General features: G+C 39.6%; 1 protein-coding gene across 1 annotated transcript in view; it reads left to right on the top strand.

The window, feature by feature from the left end:
- The window catches only part of DAPL1 (death associated protein like 1), a 44,078-nt gene that overhangs the window by 2,678 nt on the left and 22,190 nt on the right, over positions 1–19,210 (top strand). The window contains exon 2 of the mRNA XM_044669852.1: positions 15,049–15,136. Coding sequence (XP_044525787.1) covers positions 15,049–15,136 — 88 coding nt within the window. The remainder of the gene's footprint in view (positions 1–15,048; positions 15,137–19,210) is intronic.

Here is a 19,210-nt window from a genome sequence, read left to right as displayed (position 1 = left end):
AAGAAAATAAGAAAATAAGAAAGGAAAATCCCATAAGCTGAAAGAATAGAGTGGAAAATAAACACTATAGAAAAAGCAGTCTTACTGCAACTCTCCCCTCCTGATAGATGCTAAGGGCTGGGTGGCTTCATTATACAGAGACATAAATATCTTATATTGCACTACAGCTAACCACAGTTAAATTTATGCTATAAAACAGGAACACATTAAATGTGAATACATTAGGAGGCCCAGGCTGTCTTCAGTAAAGCTTAGCTTTGAATTTCCTGCCTCTGTTGCTTGTAGTTTCAAAAGAACCACATTACTTCAACAACATCAAAAGCAACAAAAATTGTACTTAGGAAGCATCCTGGGGAGGCCAAGTACATGATAAAGTGGAAGAAAGAATAGAGTCAGTGAATAGTTCCATAGCTAAGTACTGTTTGGTTTGGCATTGAAGAAGGGCCCCAGTGAGGGTTATTCCACTGAACTAAACAAACTGGGATTAGGGTATGTCACTGGGAGGCATTTTAGTACAATGGAATCAAAGATTCCAAATGCTTTTCTCTGTCACTCAGTACCTTCTACGTGACCTTGTAGGGCAGCTAGGTGGCACAGTGGGCCCCAGAGTCAGGAAGTTCTGAATTCAAATTTGACTTCACATACTTACTAGCCTTTTGGCCCTGGACAAGTCATTTAACCCCGTTTGCCTAAGTTTCTTCATCTGCAAAATGAGCTGAGGAAAGAAATGGCAAACCAATCCACTATCTTTGCCAAGAAAACCCCAAATGAGATCATAGTCAATCAACAAGGATTTCTTAAATGACTCATGCATCCAGGCATTGAAGATAAATAATAGCAAAAGCTAATATTTTTCTAAATCTTCTAAGTTTACAAAGGGCTCATTACATCTCACATCATTCGAACATCACAAAAACCATTTGAGGAAGGTGCTACTGTTGTCCCCATTTTACAGATGAGGAAACAGACTGAAAATAAAAACAGTAAGAGGCTCACAGCATCAGTTATTAAGTGTCCAAGGCTAGAGTCAAACTCAGGACTTCTTGTGTCCAGGTCAAGCACTTTATTCTCACACTCCACAAGGAGCTTATTATGTTCAGAGGCAGCTAGATGGCTCAGTGAACAGAACACCAGACTTGGAAATGAGAGGTCCTGGGTTCAAATCAAAGACCCTGGAGACAAGTCACTTAACCTCATTTGCCTTGCCCTTGCCCTTTTGTCTTGGAGTTGTTATTAAGACAGAGAATAAGGGTTTCTTTTTTTTTTTTTTTAAAGAAGTTTATGAGGACAGCTGGGTGGCTCAGTGGTTTGAGATCCAGGTCTAGAGACCGGAGATCCTGGGTTCAAATCTGACCTCAGACCCTTCCTAACTGTGTGAACCTGGACAAGTCACTTAACCCCCATGGCCTAGCCCTTACCACTCTTCTGCCTTGGAACCAATACCCAGTATTGATTCTAAGATGGATGGTAAGGATTTAAAAAATAAATAAATGAAAACAAAAAAAGGAGCATATGTTTTCTTGGTCAATTCATTAGGGAAGTGAGTGCTTACACACAAATGCCAGCTCATACTCTCACTAACTGTGTGACCTTAGGTATATCCTTAATTTCTGAGGCAGGATGGGCAGATGACCTATAACAGTGATGACAAACCTATAGCACAAGTGCCAAAGATGGCACACAGAGAACCCTCTGTGGGGACATGGCCACTACCACCATCACCCTGCAGAATTCATTACTAGAAAGGCAGAGGGACTCGAGTAGAGCTGCTCCCCAACCCCTCTCCACCATGCCTGATGACATTTTTTTTCACATCCCTAGTCCCTCTATCTACCAAACTAATGGCACAGGGGGTAAGGTGGGCAACTGACAGGTGGAAGAGCTGGAGGGGAGCAGAGCTCTCAAGCCACTCCCCTCTCCCTCTCTACACTTTCTGAGAATGTTCCTCACTTCACCCACCCCTCTGCCCAGCAACCCAATGGGAGTGCTTTCTTCCTCCCCTGTGTGGAGTAAGGAGGGAGGGGGTCAGGGTGCCCCAGCACTTGGGGTGGGGAGGGGCACGGCACATAGTCTTGGGAGTGGGGTAGGGACAGAGCCAAGCACTCCATCTCTAAAAATGTTGCCTTCACTGACTTATAAGGGCCCTTATCAGTCTAGGGTCTTTTGATGTTACTGCTTTGAGGAAGGGAAAGGGCAAAGGCATTTATATAGACCAACTATGTGCCAGGCACTGTGCAAAGCACTCTTCAAATATCATCTCATTTGATCCTCACAACAATCCTGGGGGAGGTAGATACTGTTCTTATCCCCATTTCACAGATGAAGAAACTGAGGTAAAAAGAGGTTAAATGATCTGCCCATATTCAAAACAGATAGTAAGTGTCTGAGACCAGATTTGAATTCAGTTCTTCCTGCCTCTAGACTCAGCTTTCTATTCACTACATCTCCTAGTTGCCTCACAAAAGTATATAAAGTATAATGCAGAATCAGGGCTGATGGTGGGAAATAAGGGCAAGTTATCAGCTACTTAAAGAGCCTGCTCCAAGAAAAAACTGGGGCTTCTACCATTACACTGATGAGGACTATCGTAGGAAATTATGTCTGTAGATTCAGGGAAGGAACTTGAGAGAACCATCACCTGACCCAAAAAGACATGCAGCCTATGAACCAGATTGGAGAATGAAGAGAAGCCAGTTTGAAGAGGGTCCTGTGGGTCGTGTTGGGCTTGCTCAAAACTGAAATGATTCCGATTCCTATTCCTATTCAGTATTGTTCAGTCATTTCATTTGTGTCCAACTCTTCATTACCCCATTTGGGGTTTTCTTGGCAGAGATACTTGAGTGGTTTGCAATTTCCTTTGACAACTCATTTTACAGATGAGGAAACTGAGACAAACAGAGTTAAATGACTTGCCCAGGTCCACACAACGTCTGAGGTCAGATTTGAACTCAGGAAGATGAGTCTTCTTTACTCCAGGATTAGCATTCTATCCACTGCACTATATATTCAATATATACGAATTATAATTTACAATCATGTAACCATTGATAAAAATCTTCAACCAGTGGGTTGAAAATCTAAAGCATGTACAAACCTTCAGCTCAATCTTTGTTCTCATATGTAATGTCTTCCTGGGGAAGAAGAATTATATCTAATTTTTCCCTTCCTCCTTTTGATAACTGTTAGCTAGAAAATACTGAGCAAAATTACCTCTGGAGTGACCTTGGTCAAGTCATTTATGTCATCATGTATAAAGGAGTAAGTTGGACTGGCTGATCTCTGAGGTCCTCTCTAACTCAAGTCTTAAATCTTCTAAAGCAGTGATGGGCTTTAGTCTAGTGGCCCCCTGAAATGTTCTATCCAGCAGGGCAACATTATTCCTCATCTGACAAATACAATGAGTAGGATACAATACAATGAAACTTCGAAAGAGTAGCCTTAGAAACAGACTGACAGATGAGCATTTCCTTTCCTTTGGCCCCCTCTTTAAAAAGTTTGCCCATCACTGCCCTAAAGAATCAGTGTGGGAAATGTCAGCTTTAAAAGTTGTATGGATGCTTCAAGTTTGGATTTTTGATGCTGTAAACTCTTGCAAAAATAGTCTTGTAATTAAAGTATATTCATTCAGAACCTCAAGAGCTGTACTGTTAATAAGTAAGACCGATGTGTATAACATAGCAAAGCTTCATTTTCTTTTTTCTCATTTTATAAATTTTATTTTACCAATTACATGTAATAACAATTTTCCACATAAGTTTTCTGAAGTTACATGATCCAAATTATTTCCCTCTTTCCCTTCCCAGAGAGGGTAAGCAATTTGATCTGGGTTACACTTGTATTATCACGCAAAACCTATTTCCATATTGTTCATTTTTGTAAGAGAATAATCATATAAAACCCAAACCCCCAAATAAAAACCCAAATAAAATAAAGTGAAAAATCATATGCTTTGTTCTACATTCCAATTCAAGCAGTTCTTTCTCTGGAGGTGGATAGCATTCTTTGTCATAAATCCTTCAGAACTGTCTTGGATCATTGTATAGCTGAGAGTAAAGCTTCATTTTCTATAGAGAAATTTTGATTTTTCAAAAGTAGTCATTAAAAAGCACAGCTTTCTTTTTCAGTAGCCCCTTTAAGCTTTCAGGGAAAAGTAAAATCATTAGATTTGTATTGGAAACAAAAAAAAAAGGTAAAATGAATAATTTTTTTTATTTTTTAAACCCCTTACTTTCTGTCTTAAAATCAACACTGTAGGGGGCAGCTGGGTAGCTCAGTGGATTGAGAGCCCAGCCTAGAGGTGGAGGTCCTAGGTTCAAATCTGGCCTCAGACACTTCCCAGCTGTGTGACCCTGGGCAAGCCACTTAACCCCCATTGCCTACCCTTACCACTCTTCTGCTTTGGAGCCAATACATAGTATTGATTCCAAGATGGAAGGTATGGGTTTAAAAAAATCATTACTGTGTATTTGTTCCAAGTCAAAAGAGTGGTAAGGGCTAGGCTATGGGGGCTAAATGACTTACCCAAGGTCACACAGTCAGGAAGTATCTGAGGTCAGATCTGAAACCAGGACCTCCTATCTCTGGGACTGGTTCTCAATCCACTGGGCCACCTAGCTTCCGCCAAATGAGTAACATTACAAATTTGAGTATTATTTTTCCAAACTCTTATCTATATGATATGATATGATGTTATATATATATATTTTGTTATATATTACATATATAAAATCTATAATGACCGATAATACAGTCCTCATCCTGAGTCCCTGTGGTCTTTCTGGTGTTTAGCCTTTCTATTTTTAGTTACACTGGTCCTTAGACAATAGATACCAAACATCCACTATCTAATTTGTACACCAGATCTCTCCAGCATGGTCAGATCCACGTGATCCCAGGCTTAGGCCAATGCCACAATAAGTCATTGAAAGCAGACGTTAGAGAAGGAAGAAGTAAATAAGTGTTATTGTTATTTCCATTTACAGATGAGAGGAAACTGAGGTAAATGCATGCATACAGCTCACTGAATGGGGATTTAGGATATTGGAGTTCCCACTACAACTTAAAACAGTTCAAAGAGACCCTGCCTGATCCTAAACTATGTTGTCAAGAAATATTGATTGAATGAATCTAGTTCACCAGGATCCCAGAAGTTCAGTCACTGGTGCAGGCAGAGTAGGACTAGTATTTTTAGCAGAGCTTTAGAAACTTTATTAACTTTAGTTCCATCCAGTTCATTCCCCATATAGATCATGGCCATAACCTCTGCATCTCAGGCTAGCGATCTATAACACAGAAATAATGTTGGCTTTAAGGGATATTTTTAGGACAAATGCAACTATGTAGTTAAGCATTTTTCAATGTTTTAAGAAACACATGATATAGAAACAGATGAGATTATTATTGTATCTAAAGTTTTCCTACAATAAACTATGAATCAGAAGGAAGGAAGGAAAGAAGGAAGGAAACATTTATTAAGTAACCACTATGGATGTGTCAGGTTCTGAGCTAACCACTCTACAAATATTATCTCATTTGATCCTCACGACAACCTGGAAAGTAAGTGCTATTGTTTTTTCCCATTTACAGATGAGGAAACTGAGGTAAATAGAGGTTAATTGACTTGCCCAAGGTTATAGAGGGCAGCTAGATGGTACAGTGGATAGGATACTGGACCTAGAGTCAGGAAGACCTAAGTTCAAATCTTGTCTGAGACACTAGTTGTGTGACCTTGGGCACGTGATCCTGTTTGCCTCAGTTTCCTCATCTATAAAGTGAACTAGAGAAATAATGGCAAACCACTCCAGTAGCTTTGCTACTGGGTCACATAAAGACAAACTAAAATGAAACAACTGAACCACAAGGTCATACGAGTAAGTGTCTGAAGTCTGACAACAGTTATACCAGTGCTTTCATGCAATATGTCTTTCCATATTCCTCCTGTCATGACTGAAAACACATATTACACATATATACCCAAAACTCACGAAGGAAATAAAGTGAAGGATGGTGTGCTTTCATCTGCAATCAGATTTCAACAGTTCCTTCTTTGGCTTCGGAGAGCAATTTTGTTTTTTGTTTTTTTAAACCCTTAACTTCTGTGTATTAGCTCCTAGGTGGAGGTAGAAGAGTGGTAAGGGTGGGCAATGGGGGGTCAAGTGACTTGCCCAGGGTCACATAGCTGGGAAGTGTCTGAGGCTAGATTTGAACCTAGGACCTCCCGTCTCTAGGACCGGCTCTCAATCCACTGAGCTACCCAGCTGCCCCCTTGGAGAACAGTTTTTTTAATGGGTTGCTCAGGGTTATTGCTGAACCTTGTTTTGCTGATAGTAGTTTAATCCTCACGTATCTCAGTTACTATATATACACTATTCTCCTGGTTCTGCTTGTTTCACTTTGCATATTTAGTCTTTCCAGGTTTTTCTGAACTAATACTGCTCATCATTTCTTATGGCAAAATAGTTTTCCATTACGATCACATACCACAGCTTCTTCAGCCATCCCACAATCGATGGATACCCTTCCATTTCCAAATCTTTGCCACTACAAAAAAAATCTGCTGAAAACATTTTCATACACATATAAAAATATTTCTATATAATCAATTTTCAATCTATTTTGGATACAAACCCAGCAGGATTTGCTAGGTCAAAGGGGATGCAAGTTTCCAACATTGCTCTCCAGGATGGTTAAATCGGTTCACAAATTCACCAATAGTACATTAGTGTCCCAATTTTCCCACATCCCTTCTAGCATTAATCATTTTCCTTTTTGGTCATATTAGCCAGTCTGATAGGTATGAAGTGGTATCTCAAAGTTGTTTTAATTTGCATTTCTCAAATTAATAGTGATGTGAAGCATTTCCTCATATGATGTAGTTTTATAGGTAATTTTAATTTCTTAATCTAAGAATTACCTGCTCATATCCTTTGACCAAACCATGGAGTGTTATATGATTTTAATATATGTACCTTCCATCTACATCCTTTCTGTCAAGACATATACACTTAATGTGGCAGAGAAACAGGGCTGTGCTAGAGCCAGCTCTAACCAGCTTACAAGAGACAGTTGTTAAATTTTCAACACGCTTACACCTCAGAATCCAGAACTGCTTCAAATCAGGGCTTGATTTATTATTTTATTGATTGTCTGGGTTTAAGAAAGTGTAATAATGTAGATTAAACTTAAAAATGCATTCCTAGCACACGCCCCTGTGTTGCTCTATAAATATTGCTTGCACTTAGCAGCAATGTAGTAGAAGATTCAAAAAATGAAGTCACCAGACTGAAAGCCTAGTGACTAGAAGCTAATTATAATAATAGCTGACATTTATATTGCACTTGAAGATTTATGAAGTGCTTTACATCTGTTATTTCATTTGAGCCTTACAATACCCCTGCAGGGAATTTGCTTCATACATGGCATTTTAGAAACACTTTTATTCTTTGAAAATCCTTCTATGTAGTGGGTCAGAATCCATATCCCTAACACATCTGAAATTATGGACAGTATCTAAACAGTGTTTCTTCTGGAAAGTTATCCTCGCAATGAAAAGAATGGTGGAGTTTGAGGTAGGATGACCGGGCTTAAATTCCAGTCATGACACTTATTAACTACATGACTTTGAACAAGTCTCTTTAATTTCTCTGAACCCCAGTTTTCTGATCCATAAAATAGGGCTAATTATGATTCCATTCCGTACTGTCTCCTCCAATAGATCACCTTCTCACCTATGACCTTCCCACTAGTCTCTAATCTCTCCCTATATATGGACTGCTTCTCTGCTGCCTATAAGCACGCCATGTGTCCACTTCCTCATTTGATCTGACCATCTCTGCTAGCTATTGTCTAATGTCTTTGAGAGAAAGCCACCTATAATCAGTGCCTCTACTCCCTCTCCTTTCTCTCTTCTAAATTCTATGAAATCTGTCTTCCATCCTCATCGTTCAACTGAAACTGCTATCGGGGAGCATCTGGAGGGCCCAATGGATAGAGAGCCAAGCCTGGAAATGGGAGGTCCTAGGTTCAAAACTGGTGGCAAACATTTCATAACTGTGTGACCCTGGGCAATTCACTTAACCTCAGTTGGCTAGCCCTTATCGCTCTTCTACTTGGAATTCTAAGCAGAAGGTTCTAAGCAGAAGGAAAACGTTTTTGGTTTTTTGGGTTTTTTTTTTTAAGTTAACAATGATCTCTTAATTGCCTAATGGATTTTTCTCAGTCGTTATATTTCTAGACCTTTCTGCAGTCTTTGATGCTATGAATCATCCTTTCTCCTGGTTATTCTCTCTTCTGCAGATTTTCATGACATTATCCTCCTGCCTGTCCAACTGCTCCTTTTCCATCTCCTTTGCTATATTTTCATCCAGATCACTCCCAATAACTATGGGTATCCTTCAGGGCTAACTTGGGACCTCTCCCCTTTTTCCTTTATATTCTCTCACTTGGTGGACCCATGAGCTCTCATGGATTCAATTATCAGCTCTGTGCAAATAATTGTCAGACCTATTTATCTGGCTTTGGTTCCTCATATGACCTCCAGTCTTTAATCGACAACTGGCCATTGGACATCTCAAGCTAGGTGCCCTATAGATATCTCAATTGAACATTCCAAAGCAGAGCTTACTATCTTCCCCCAAAATCATCTTCCTAACTTTGCAAATATTGTCAAAGTTACCACCATTCTCCCAATTACCTGAGCTAGCTGTCACCATCAGTTCTTCACTCGTATTCATCTCATCTATCTGATTTGTTGCCAGTTTTGGCATTTCTACCTTTTATCCCCTTTTCTCCATTTACATAAATGCAAGCCCTCAGAATTTCAGACCTGGACTATCAGAATTGCCTTCTGGTTGGTCACCTTGCTGCAAATTTCTCCCTATTTCTTTTCTTCCACTCAGCTTCCAGATTATTTTTCTGAAGCACTGATCTGACCATATCACACCCCAACACCTCCCCAGTGAACTCCATTGGCTCCCCAATTACCTCCAGAATCAAATATAAAATCCTGTTTGGATTTTAAAATCATTCCCAGCCTGGATCTTTCCTACAGCTTTAGACTTCTTTTTTTTTTTTTTTAAACCCTTACCTTCCATCTTGGAATCAATACTGTGTATTGGTTCCAAGGCAGAAGAGTGGTAAAGGTGGGCAATGGGGGTCAAGTGACTTGCCCAGGGTCACACAGCTGGGAAGTGTCTGAAGCCAGATTTGAACCTAGGACCTCCCGTCTCTAGGACTGGCTTTCAATCCACTGAGCCACCCAGCTGCCACCCAGTTTCCCCCCAGCTTTAGACTTCTTAAGACTTTACTCCTCTCCAAAAATTCTGCAATCCCGAGCTGATGGCTTTCTTGGTGTTCCTCAAACATGGTGCTCTATCTCCCAATTCTGTCCCGTTTTTGTATCTTTTCACTGACTCTCCTCCATACCTACAAGGCTCTCTCTCCACATCTCCTGGCTTTTTCGGCCTCCTTCAAGATCCAGCTTAAGTCTACCTTGCTACAAAAGGTCATTCCCTGTCCCTCCCCACTCCCTTTGCATTATTGCTTCACCTTTAAGATTATTTCCAGTATACCCTGAAAATATCTTATATGTACATGTTGACATCCTCAAAGAAAGGGACTGTGTTTTTGCCTTTCTTCACATCCCCAAACCTTAGTACATTTCTGCCACATAGTAAACCTTTAATAAATGTATATTGAGGGGCAGTTGGGTGGCTCAGTGGATAGAGAGCCAGGTCTACAGACAGGAGGTCCTGGGTTCAAATTTGACCTCTGACACGTCCTAGCTGTGTGACCTTGGGGAAGTCACTTAACCCTAGGTGCCTCGCCCTTACTAAGCTCTTGTGCCTTGAAATCAGTACTGATTCTAAGACAGAAGGTAAGGGTTTTAAAAATGCATATTGACTGAATGACTAATGGAGGTGGCGTGAGAAAAGCATTCTGTCAACCACAAAGTTCATATAACTCTAAGGTATTACTCCACATGACAGCTTGTCAGATTTTTGAAAACAGCTTTCATGTTCCCCCTAAACCTTTCTTGTTCCTTCAATTGTTCTTCTTATGGAATGATTTATAGGCCCTCCGCCCTTGTAATTACTCTCTTCTGTCAGTCAATCAGTCAATCGACAAGCATTTAAGTGCTCATGATTTGCAAGACACTGTGTTCAATATGAATTTTAACTTCTTAATGGGATGAAATGAAATCTGTGATTTCACTTGCACAGGGAACTTTCAGCATAGAAATCCCCTCTACCAACGCATACTGACACTTTCTATGCAACTTAAAGTCCCCAAGAATTGTCCATGCCATTGAATGGTTAAGTGACTTGACAAAAGTCAATCAGTAGGTATCTGAAGTCAAACTTGAACCCAGATCTTTTGACTCTCAGGGTGGCTCTGCCTATAAAACACTGTCTCTCTAGCTTCTTATTGTCTCTTTTAAAATGTGATGCTCACAAATAAATACGGTTTTAAAAATGTAGTGCTCAGAACTAAACATGATTTTTTTGTGTCTCAACTTCAAGTCAGAAAAGCTCTTTTTTCTATGCCCCCATATTTCTTTAATGAGTACTTGATTCAGAACAAAGGGAAAGAATAAATGTGTACAAGATCAAAGGAATGTTTAAAAAAGAGATAGGTAAATGCTAAAATAATTTTAAAATTAAAAGGGATAATTAAATTAAATTGAAGAAATGAGCCTAGAAATCACATGATGTCAATTAAATATCCCTCTACCATCTCCCCTGTCCTCCTATGGGAAAGAGAGAGATGAAGGTAATAATACACCAATGATGAGAGGGGGGCCGGTCCTAGCCATAAAGTTCAGAAAAAAAAGTCAGAGTCGAGAAGATGGAATTGGCACATGGAGAAAAGAGGACGATGCGGTTAGTTTAGACCTTTAGAAATGAAGAATGAGTAAGAAAATAATGGTAGTTACAAGAGAAGCTTCTCTTCTTGAGTCCTCCCTTGAAAGTGGCTCCACAATTTCACTAATGTTGAAGCAGCAGCTTGGTACAATCTGAGTTCTATCCAACCCACCCTAAAGCATTTAGTCTAGGAAGAAGTCAAAGGATGTGTTAGGACACTCTACCAATTGCTGGACAAAGAGGAGAAAACTAATGGAGAATTATCCTGCTTTTCAAATTTCCCAAATGATTAAACATTCAATCCAGTGAGAGGCTATGAACAGCTAACACCCAGTGGAGCACTCACAGGGATGCTCGATTTGTATTCCTAGAGCTCCTTAGATTAGGATATGCCTATAGAGCAGTGGTTCCCAAACTTTTTTGGCCTACTGCCCCCTTTCCAGAAAAAGTATTACTTAGTGCCCCTGGAAATTTTTTTTAAATTTTAATAGCAATTAATAGGAAAGATAAATGCAACTGTGACCATCACCGCCTCCCTGGATTGCTGCAGCACCCACCAGGGGGCGGTGGTGCTCACTTTGGGAATCAATGCTGTAGACTGATTTGGGGATGTCATCTCTGGGAAGAGTCTTAGATACTCAACTCATATGGTGGTTGTTTTTAATAAATTAGGTTTTATTCTTATTGCTTCTGCGGTTGCTGGCTATGGCTAAACTAAATCTGTGTTATTGTTCAGTCTTCCATCCTGACCAACTTTTCAGTCAGTTTCAAACATGTCCAACTCTTAGTGATCCCATTTGGGGTTTTCTTGCCACAGATGGTGTGCAGTGGTTTACCATTTCCTTCTCCAGCTCATTTTACAGTTGAGGAACTGAGAAAAACTGGGTCAAGTGACTTGCCCAGGGTCACATATGTAGGAAATGTCTGAGATTGCATTTGAACTCATGAAGAGGAGTCTTCCTGATTCCATATCCAGTGCTTATCTGCTGCACCACCCGGCTTCCCATACTTACATGGTCCAACTCTTACGTCATGCTTGTAATCCAAACAAAGCAGAAAGTGGAAAAAGGAAAAGTTTTCTTAGTGGTTGGTAGCTGAGTCAAGAATCTAAGTGCAAAAATACACACAAACCACACCAATAGACTGAAGAAATAAGCAGAGATATCCATTAAAAAAAAAGGGTAGTTAGGGACTTGAGATCCCCTGAGTATTTCCTAGAGTTGGGTGTAGCATTTGAGAGCCAGGGAGAAGCTGGAAACTGGAATTTCCAAAGCCATATTATTGAAAAGGATCAGACAAGAGGCATCCCCCAGCACTTAGAGCAGGGGTCAGCAACCTTTTTGGCCATGAGAGCCATAAATGCCACTTTATTTAAAATGTAATTTCGTGAGAGCCGTACAGTGCTCACAGTGCGCGCTCCTGTAACAGGGTCTGAAAAAAAATTGACTTTATGGCTCCTGCAGAAGGAGCCATATCTGGCCCTCAAAAGAGTCAGATATGGCTCGAGAGCCATACGTTGCCGATCCCTGACTTAGAGGATGGAGGATTCATTTTCCATAAGTGTTCCTCCCCTCCATGATGTCTGTAGGGGTAAGGTTAGAAGCCGAAGGGCTGATCTGAGGGTTATTATGATTCCAGTAGTTCTTGGGCTCAGAGTCCTGCGCTGTTTCCATCAGGATGTGACAAAACATGGTGGTCAGGATGTCCACAGTAGTTTGACTCATTTGGTTCACGCTACCTCTTGTCTCTCCTTCAAAGTGCCTTACTATTTGAGCTGCCTTCCTATGTATTTCTGGACTCATTCTAGAATTTACAACTGCATCAGAAGATATAATTTTACTTGCACTTGAATTTTGCTGTTTTCCTTTGAGTTTTTAATATGAACATCTAATTGGAATCTAAAATAGACAAGGTAGCAGAAAGCTCCTTTTATTCTGATCTGAGTAAACCTAGCAGAATTCCAGCATAAATTAAATAGGCATTGAATGAAGAATTCTTTGATCTTTTCAGAAGTGCTTTCAGGAACAGAATAGATTTTTCTTCACTTTTTACTCTTAAATAGTCATTTAAAAAACTGTAGATATAACATACCACAAGAAGAATTAGTGAGTTCAAACAATTTACATGCATTGAGGTTTTTTTCCATCTGACAGCCTTTGAATTTGTAGATTTCCTGGTCACGAGGAAGAAAAAATAATTTGATTTGACACATTACTGAAATAGGTTATTCTTTCTCAAAAGTTGATTTCATCTGACATTGTTCAACACTTGAATTGTTGTTGTTAGGTCATCTGTAGCCTAATTAGTAGTAATTGGTTTTGTGAATGGCAAGATTATTAATGCAATGTAATTAACTTGTTAGGACATTTATGTTTGAAGGTCTGCATCATAAAGAGGGGTGGTCCTTATGTTTATAGGCACCTATGCTGAATGACACCCATGTTATCATTACATTAGACAGCTCCCATATTATTTGCTTTGGGAAACCTTAGCTGAAAAAGAGTGCATTATCTTACTATAATTTCCAATTGCTATCATGCAAAAACTTAGTTGGTTAGATAACAATTTTTTTTTTCTTAAGCAGAAGGCTTACGTGAATGTATATGAAGCTGAATGAACGAATCTTGTCTCTGTTGCTTCTTTCCTGTATAACCTTGCAAAAGTCACTTAATTTCTCTAGGTCTCAGTTCTTTCACCTATAAAATGGGATTAGTCTAAATCAGTGATGGTGAACCTTTTAGAGATCAAGTGCCCAAACTGCCACCTTCACACCACATGTGAGCCCCTGCCTTACCCCAGACCGGGTAGGAAGGAAGTGTTCCCATTGGGCTGCTGGGCAGAGGGGCATGACTTGTGAGAAATGTCCTCAGGTGTGGTGGAAAGGGGAAGGGGAGCAGACCCCTCCAACACATTCACCAACATGGGTCAAGATCATAAGTGTAAAACTTGTGGTCTACCTGCTGCATACTGCAATAAAAAAAAAAAAAGTGCCAACTGAATCTGATTAAAATGTAATTGGGAAGTGTTTTGCAAAATAAATAAAAATACAATGAAATATACATAATGTTAATTTGTAGTTTTCTCAGTCACTACATGCCCCAAAGGGGTCATTTTTCTTTGAATTGGATACCATTCAACTAAATGGCTTATCTAGACTCCCTGACCCTCTTTTAGTCTCACCCTGGAGTTATCATGGAGGAGAGAAAAAAATACCTGTGGTCTTCTAAAGGAAGGAAGGAATCAAATATTTACAAATGCCTACTATGTTCCAGGTCCTGTGCTAAGTGCTTTACAAATATTATCTCACTTGATCTTCTCACCAACCCTGGAAGATAAAAATTATTATGATCCCCATTTTATAGTTGAAGAAACTGAGGCCGATAGAGGTTAAGTGACTTGCCCAGGGTCACACCAATAGTAAGCATCTGAGGTACAATTTGAACTTGCACCAAAGACTCAACACTATCAACTGAGCCACCTAGCCTTATGATCAATTAATTAGGAGTCTACTCTCCAAATAGAAAGCCATAAATTTAGACTTTAGAAGAGACCTTAAGCATTTATTTTTGTATGCTGTAACTACTTGCCCTTAATCTGCATGATTTTAAATGGTTATAAATGCAGGTGGAGTAAAAAAAAAATGACTGCCTTAATCTTAAAGCCTTAAAAAAATGTAAAAGAAAAAAAAAAACCTTTAAAAAAATGAAGCTTATCCAATCTCATTTTACTGAGACAATAACTGAAGCTCAGGGAAATTAAGTCACTTGCCCCTAATCACAAAAATAGGAAATAGGATTTGAACTCTGATTGCTTAAAGAGAGTTCTTTCCATTGTATGGGGCTGCCTTGCAATAAAGCCCTGCCTGGGGTTTGTCTTTCTTCCCTTCTTCTAACCACATTACAGGAAGACAAACAAGTATCCTACACAGACTTTTTTTTTAATGAAAGGTTTTCTTTCTGCTATTTTAACACAACTTTTTACTGCATAACTTTTAAGTTAGGGTTGTAATTAAGTCATCTTTAAAAAATAAAAAAAAAAAGACAACTTTTATCTCAAATTCTTCAGCTTCAGCCTAGCTATCAGTCAACAGTTGCAATGTTTAAAACCCAAGGCTGTCAGGAAGAAAGCAAAGCTCCCTGGGGCTCTTCTGGGGAAAACGAACATTTGCTGCTCCTTCTTTTTGCAGTCAAAGCTGGAGGAATGCGAGTCTCCAAAAAACAAGAAAATGCAGTGGTGGAGAGAAAAGCCAAAAAAGGCGGACTAGAGAAACCGAGGTAAGGATTGTTTGGCAGGATGCTGGCTCCCCGCCCCTCCCATGAGCTCTGGGGAAATCCCCTAGATTGTAATGAGGGGCATGGGGCACTCTACTTCCTGCCCTAAATAAGCCTCTCCTTGTTTTGTACTTGATCAGGGAGAGAAATGGGCTCCTTAGAACAAAGGAGAGGAAAGTCAGCTGACCAGAAAGGAGGCAGATACCCAGCCTGGCACAGAACCCAGGAAACCCTCTTTTAAGCCATATCTATGTAATATGCTCCTATTCCCTTGCTCCTCTCCTGCTGAATATACTATTCCTCCACTCCAACTCTCAGTCCTTAAATGATGATTAGAATTATTCTAGGGGGCAGCTGGGTGGTTCAGTGGATTGAAGGAGATGGGATGTCCGAGGTTCAAATTTCACCTCAGAAACTTCCTGGCTGTGTGGCCCTGGGCAAGTCACTTCCCATTGCCTTGGAACCAATACACAGTATTGATTCTAAGACAGAAGGTAAGGGTTTTAAAAAAAAGAATTATTCTAGATGTTTGTATACAGAATTAACTAACAGTTTTCATCTGCTTAGCTCTGGGCATAGTGTAGTGTGTCGAGAGTGTGATAGAATCGACAGGGCTGGGGGGAGATACTAAAGGGAACGAACATTTATTAAGCACCTGCTATGTTCCAGGCACTGTGCTAATTGCTCCATAAATATTTTCTCATTTTGATTCTTACAACAACCCTATGAGGTAAGTGCTATTACTTCTGCCCATTTTAGAGTGGAGGAAACTAAGGTGGACAGAGGCTAAGTAAGTGTTTTGTTCCAGGGGCACAGTTAATAAGTTTCCAAGGCTAGATTTGAATTCATTTCTTCCTGACTCCATGACATGTGCTGGGACAGTCAAGGATCTAGAAAGTGAGCATGAGATTTATTTATTTATTTGTTTGATTTTTAGAAAAAATTTTCCCATGGTTACATGATTCATGTTCTTGATCTCTCTCCCCCCAGTCCCCTACCCTGCAGTAGCCAAAGCACATTTCCACTGGTTTCATCCTGTGTCATTGATCGAGACCTATTTCCATATTATTGATAATTGTTCTAGGGTGAACATTAAGAGTCTACATCCTAATCGTGTCCGCATCAACCCATGTGTTCAAGCAGTAGTTTTTCTTCTGTGTCTCCACTTCTGTAGTTCTTCCTCTGAATATGGAGAGTATTCTTTTCCATAAATCCCTCAGAATTGTCCTGGGTCATTGCATTGCTGCTAGTAGAGAAGTCCATTACATTCTATTTTACCACAGTGTATCAGTCTCTGTGTACAATGTTCTTCTGGCTCTGCTCCTTTCTGCATCAATTCCTGGAGGTCATTCCAGTTCACATGGAATTCCTCCAGTTTATTATTCCTTTGAGCACAATAGTATTCCATCACCAGTATATTCCACAATTTGTTCAGCCATTCCCCAATTAAAGGACATACCCTCGTTTTCCAGTTTTTTGCCACCACAAAGAGCGCGGCTATAAATATTTTTGTACATGTCTTTTTCCCTATGATCTCATTGGGGTACAAACCCAGCAATGGTATGGCTGGATCAAAGGACAGACAGTCTTTTAGTGCACTTTGGGCATAGTTCCAAATTGCCATCCAGAATGGTTGGATCAATTCACAACTCCACAAGCAATGCATTAATGTCCCAATTTTGCCACATCCCCTCCAACATTTATTACTCTCCCCTGCTGTCATTTTAGCCAATCTTCTAGGTGTGAGGTTGTTTTGATTTGCATTTCTTTAATTATTAGAGATTTAGAACACTTTCTCATGTGCTTATTGATAGTTTTGATTTCTTTATCTGAAAATGAGCATGAAATTTAAAGAAGTTGTCTTCAAATGGAGCCTCCCCTCCATCACTTGCTATCTGGTACTTGAAATACTGACATTTCCACGACATTTCAATGTTTACAATCACTTGTAATACCCTTGGCAACCCTGTAAAATAAGTAATCCAGATGTTATTGCCCCCCTCCCATTTTGTTGAGGAGTAAACAAAGTCCCAGAGAGATTGAGTCAACAAGGATAAAAACCTCCAGTTCCCAAGTCACTTCTTCTCCATTGCCTATATTCAAAGCTAATGCAGTTTCCTCCATACTATTTTCAGACCACCTTTTAAAATACTGTCCTAAGCTTGACCTGCTTTCATAAGATGCTTTTGGGAACAAGACTCTCAAATTTAAAATGAATACTTTTTTTGGTTTTAAATTCACCACTCAATTATTTAGAAACTAATGGTGGCTATATTTGGCATACCCGGAAGGTATTGAATTTGTTTTCCCTCTGCTGATTCCACCACATCCTTGAAACAAACTACACTATGGCCAGAGCTAAACAGGAAAATTGTTAGTTAATCTTGGACGCCAACATCTAGAATAATTCTAAACATCATTTAAGGAAAGAAGGTTGGAGGGGAGGAATAGTATATTCAGCAGATAATGAAACATAAAGAACTTGTGACTCTAAGAAGGTATCATTATAGAAAACATTCAACAAAGTTTTGATTAAATTTATGGACAATAGATTTCATAATGGGTCATTAAGAGAAAGTGAAGGGTATTTAGTGTCCATCCTTAAGCCTTTTTAGGTCAGCTTCATGGAGGCTTACCACTGTCAGAGACAAAATATGGGAATGAATGGAACATTGGCGATGGCCTTTCTTGTTTCCTTTAGGAAAAAAAAGAAAGAATATTTAAACCAACTCCTTTCAAAATTAACATTTACTTCCCAACTTCTGTTCTATTTTATCTTGAAGGGGAGGAAATATGCTAAAGATTGTTTTCCACATTCTTAAAATAAAGTACCTGTTCGCCTCATTAGCAATAGCTATTTAATAAGAGATAATAAAAGAAAAATAACAATGATACAGGAGAAACAAGTAATTAAATTAAAACCTGTTTCAGTTGAAATCACTGTTGCAAAAATAGGACAAGTTAATTATGATAAGCTGTTCTTTTGTCCATGCCTGGAGTCCAAGAATTAAAAGTCCATGTCTCAGAGGATTTAAACATAAAAAAGAACCTTCAAGATCACCTACATTTAACAGCCTCATTTTGTAGCAAAGGAAGAGAGAATAATAGCTAAATGAGGGGTTTGAGTTGTAGAGTAGGGTAGAGGAAGGAGCTTGTGACAAATGGTCTCTAGTTTCTCAATAAATCGGGAGATCTGCCGCTGAGTGAGAGAAAAGGGAAGGAAATATTATAAGAAGTTTGAGGACAGAGGAGGTTTGGAATAGCTAAAGCAGGTCACAAAACAAAGATGGCCCAGTTAAGAGTCAGTATGGTTTCATGCCTTTCTTTAACAGTATTCAAGAATACAAAAATAGGAGCATGAGAGGTAGATTAGGAGGGTCAACTACAGTTGGGGGTTAGCAATGTGTCACTAACAATAGGAAACTAGCAAGAATTTCAAGGATAACTGGGAATGTGTGACCGAATTGGTCAAACATGGGTCAAAATTTGGAAAGGAGAAATGTCAAGCCAGAATAGAAGCGAGGGAGTAGGAGGACAAAGGAAGGCTGGAGGAGCTGGAAGTCAAGGTGAATGCAGAAAATCAGTTTAGGCAGAATGAGACAGATGGGGAGAATATGACAGAGGAGGTTGTGGTTAGAGAAATTTTTCAGGGTTCTCAGCCACAGAGGTAGAGTACTTATGGATGATTGTCAGATCAAGCATATATAATAATCTCTATGTGTGAATGAGCTGGAATAAAGATGAATGTCATAGAAGTTGGAGAGGTTGGCCAAGATGTTTGAAAGGAAATTGGGCACATTAAAATCCCCACTTATGAAAGCAAGCATTTGAGTGGAAAGGAAAACTGATATCCAAGTTGTGAGCTGTTAAAGGAAAAAAAAAAGTTGGGGCATCTAAGTGACTCAATCACAAAGCCAAACCTATAACTGGAGGTCCCAGATTCAACTCTGGCCTCTCGCTGTGTTACCCTGAGCTAGTCATTTAATCCCAATTGCCAGGTCCTCATCTCTCTTCTGCCTTAGAACTGATATTTTGCATCTATTCTAAGACAGAAAGTAAGGGGAAAGAGACAGAGAG

This window comes from Gracilinanus agilis, chromosome 3 (genome assembly GCF_016433145.1).
Source record: "Gracilinanus agilis isolate LMUSP501 chromosome 3, AgileGrace, whole genome shotgun sequence".
Taxonomy (NCBI): Eukaryota; Metazoa; Chordata; class Mammalia; order Didelphimorphia; family Didelphidae; genus Gracilinanus; species Gracilinanus agilis.
This window is presented reverse-complemented; position numbering and strand designations above follow the sequence as displayed.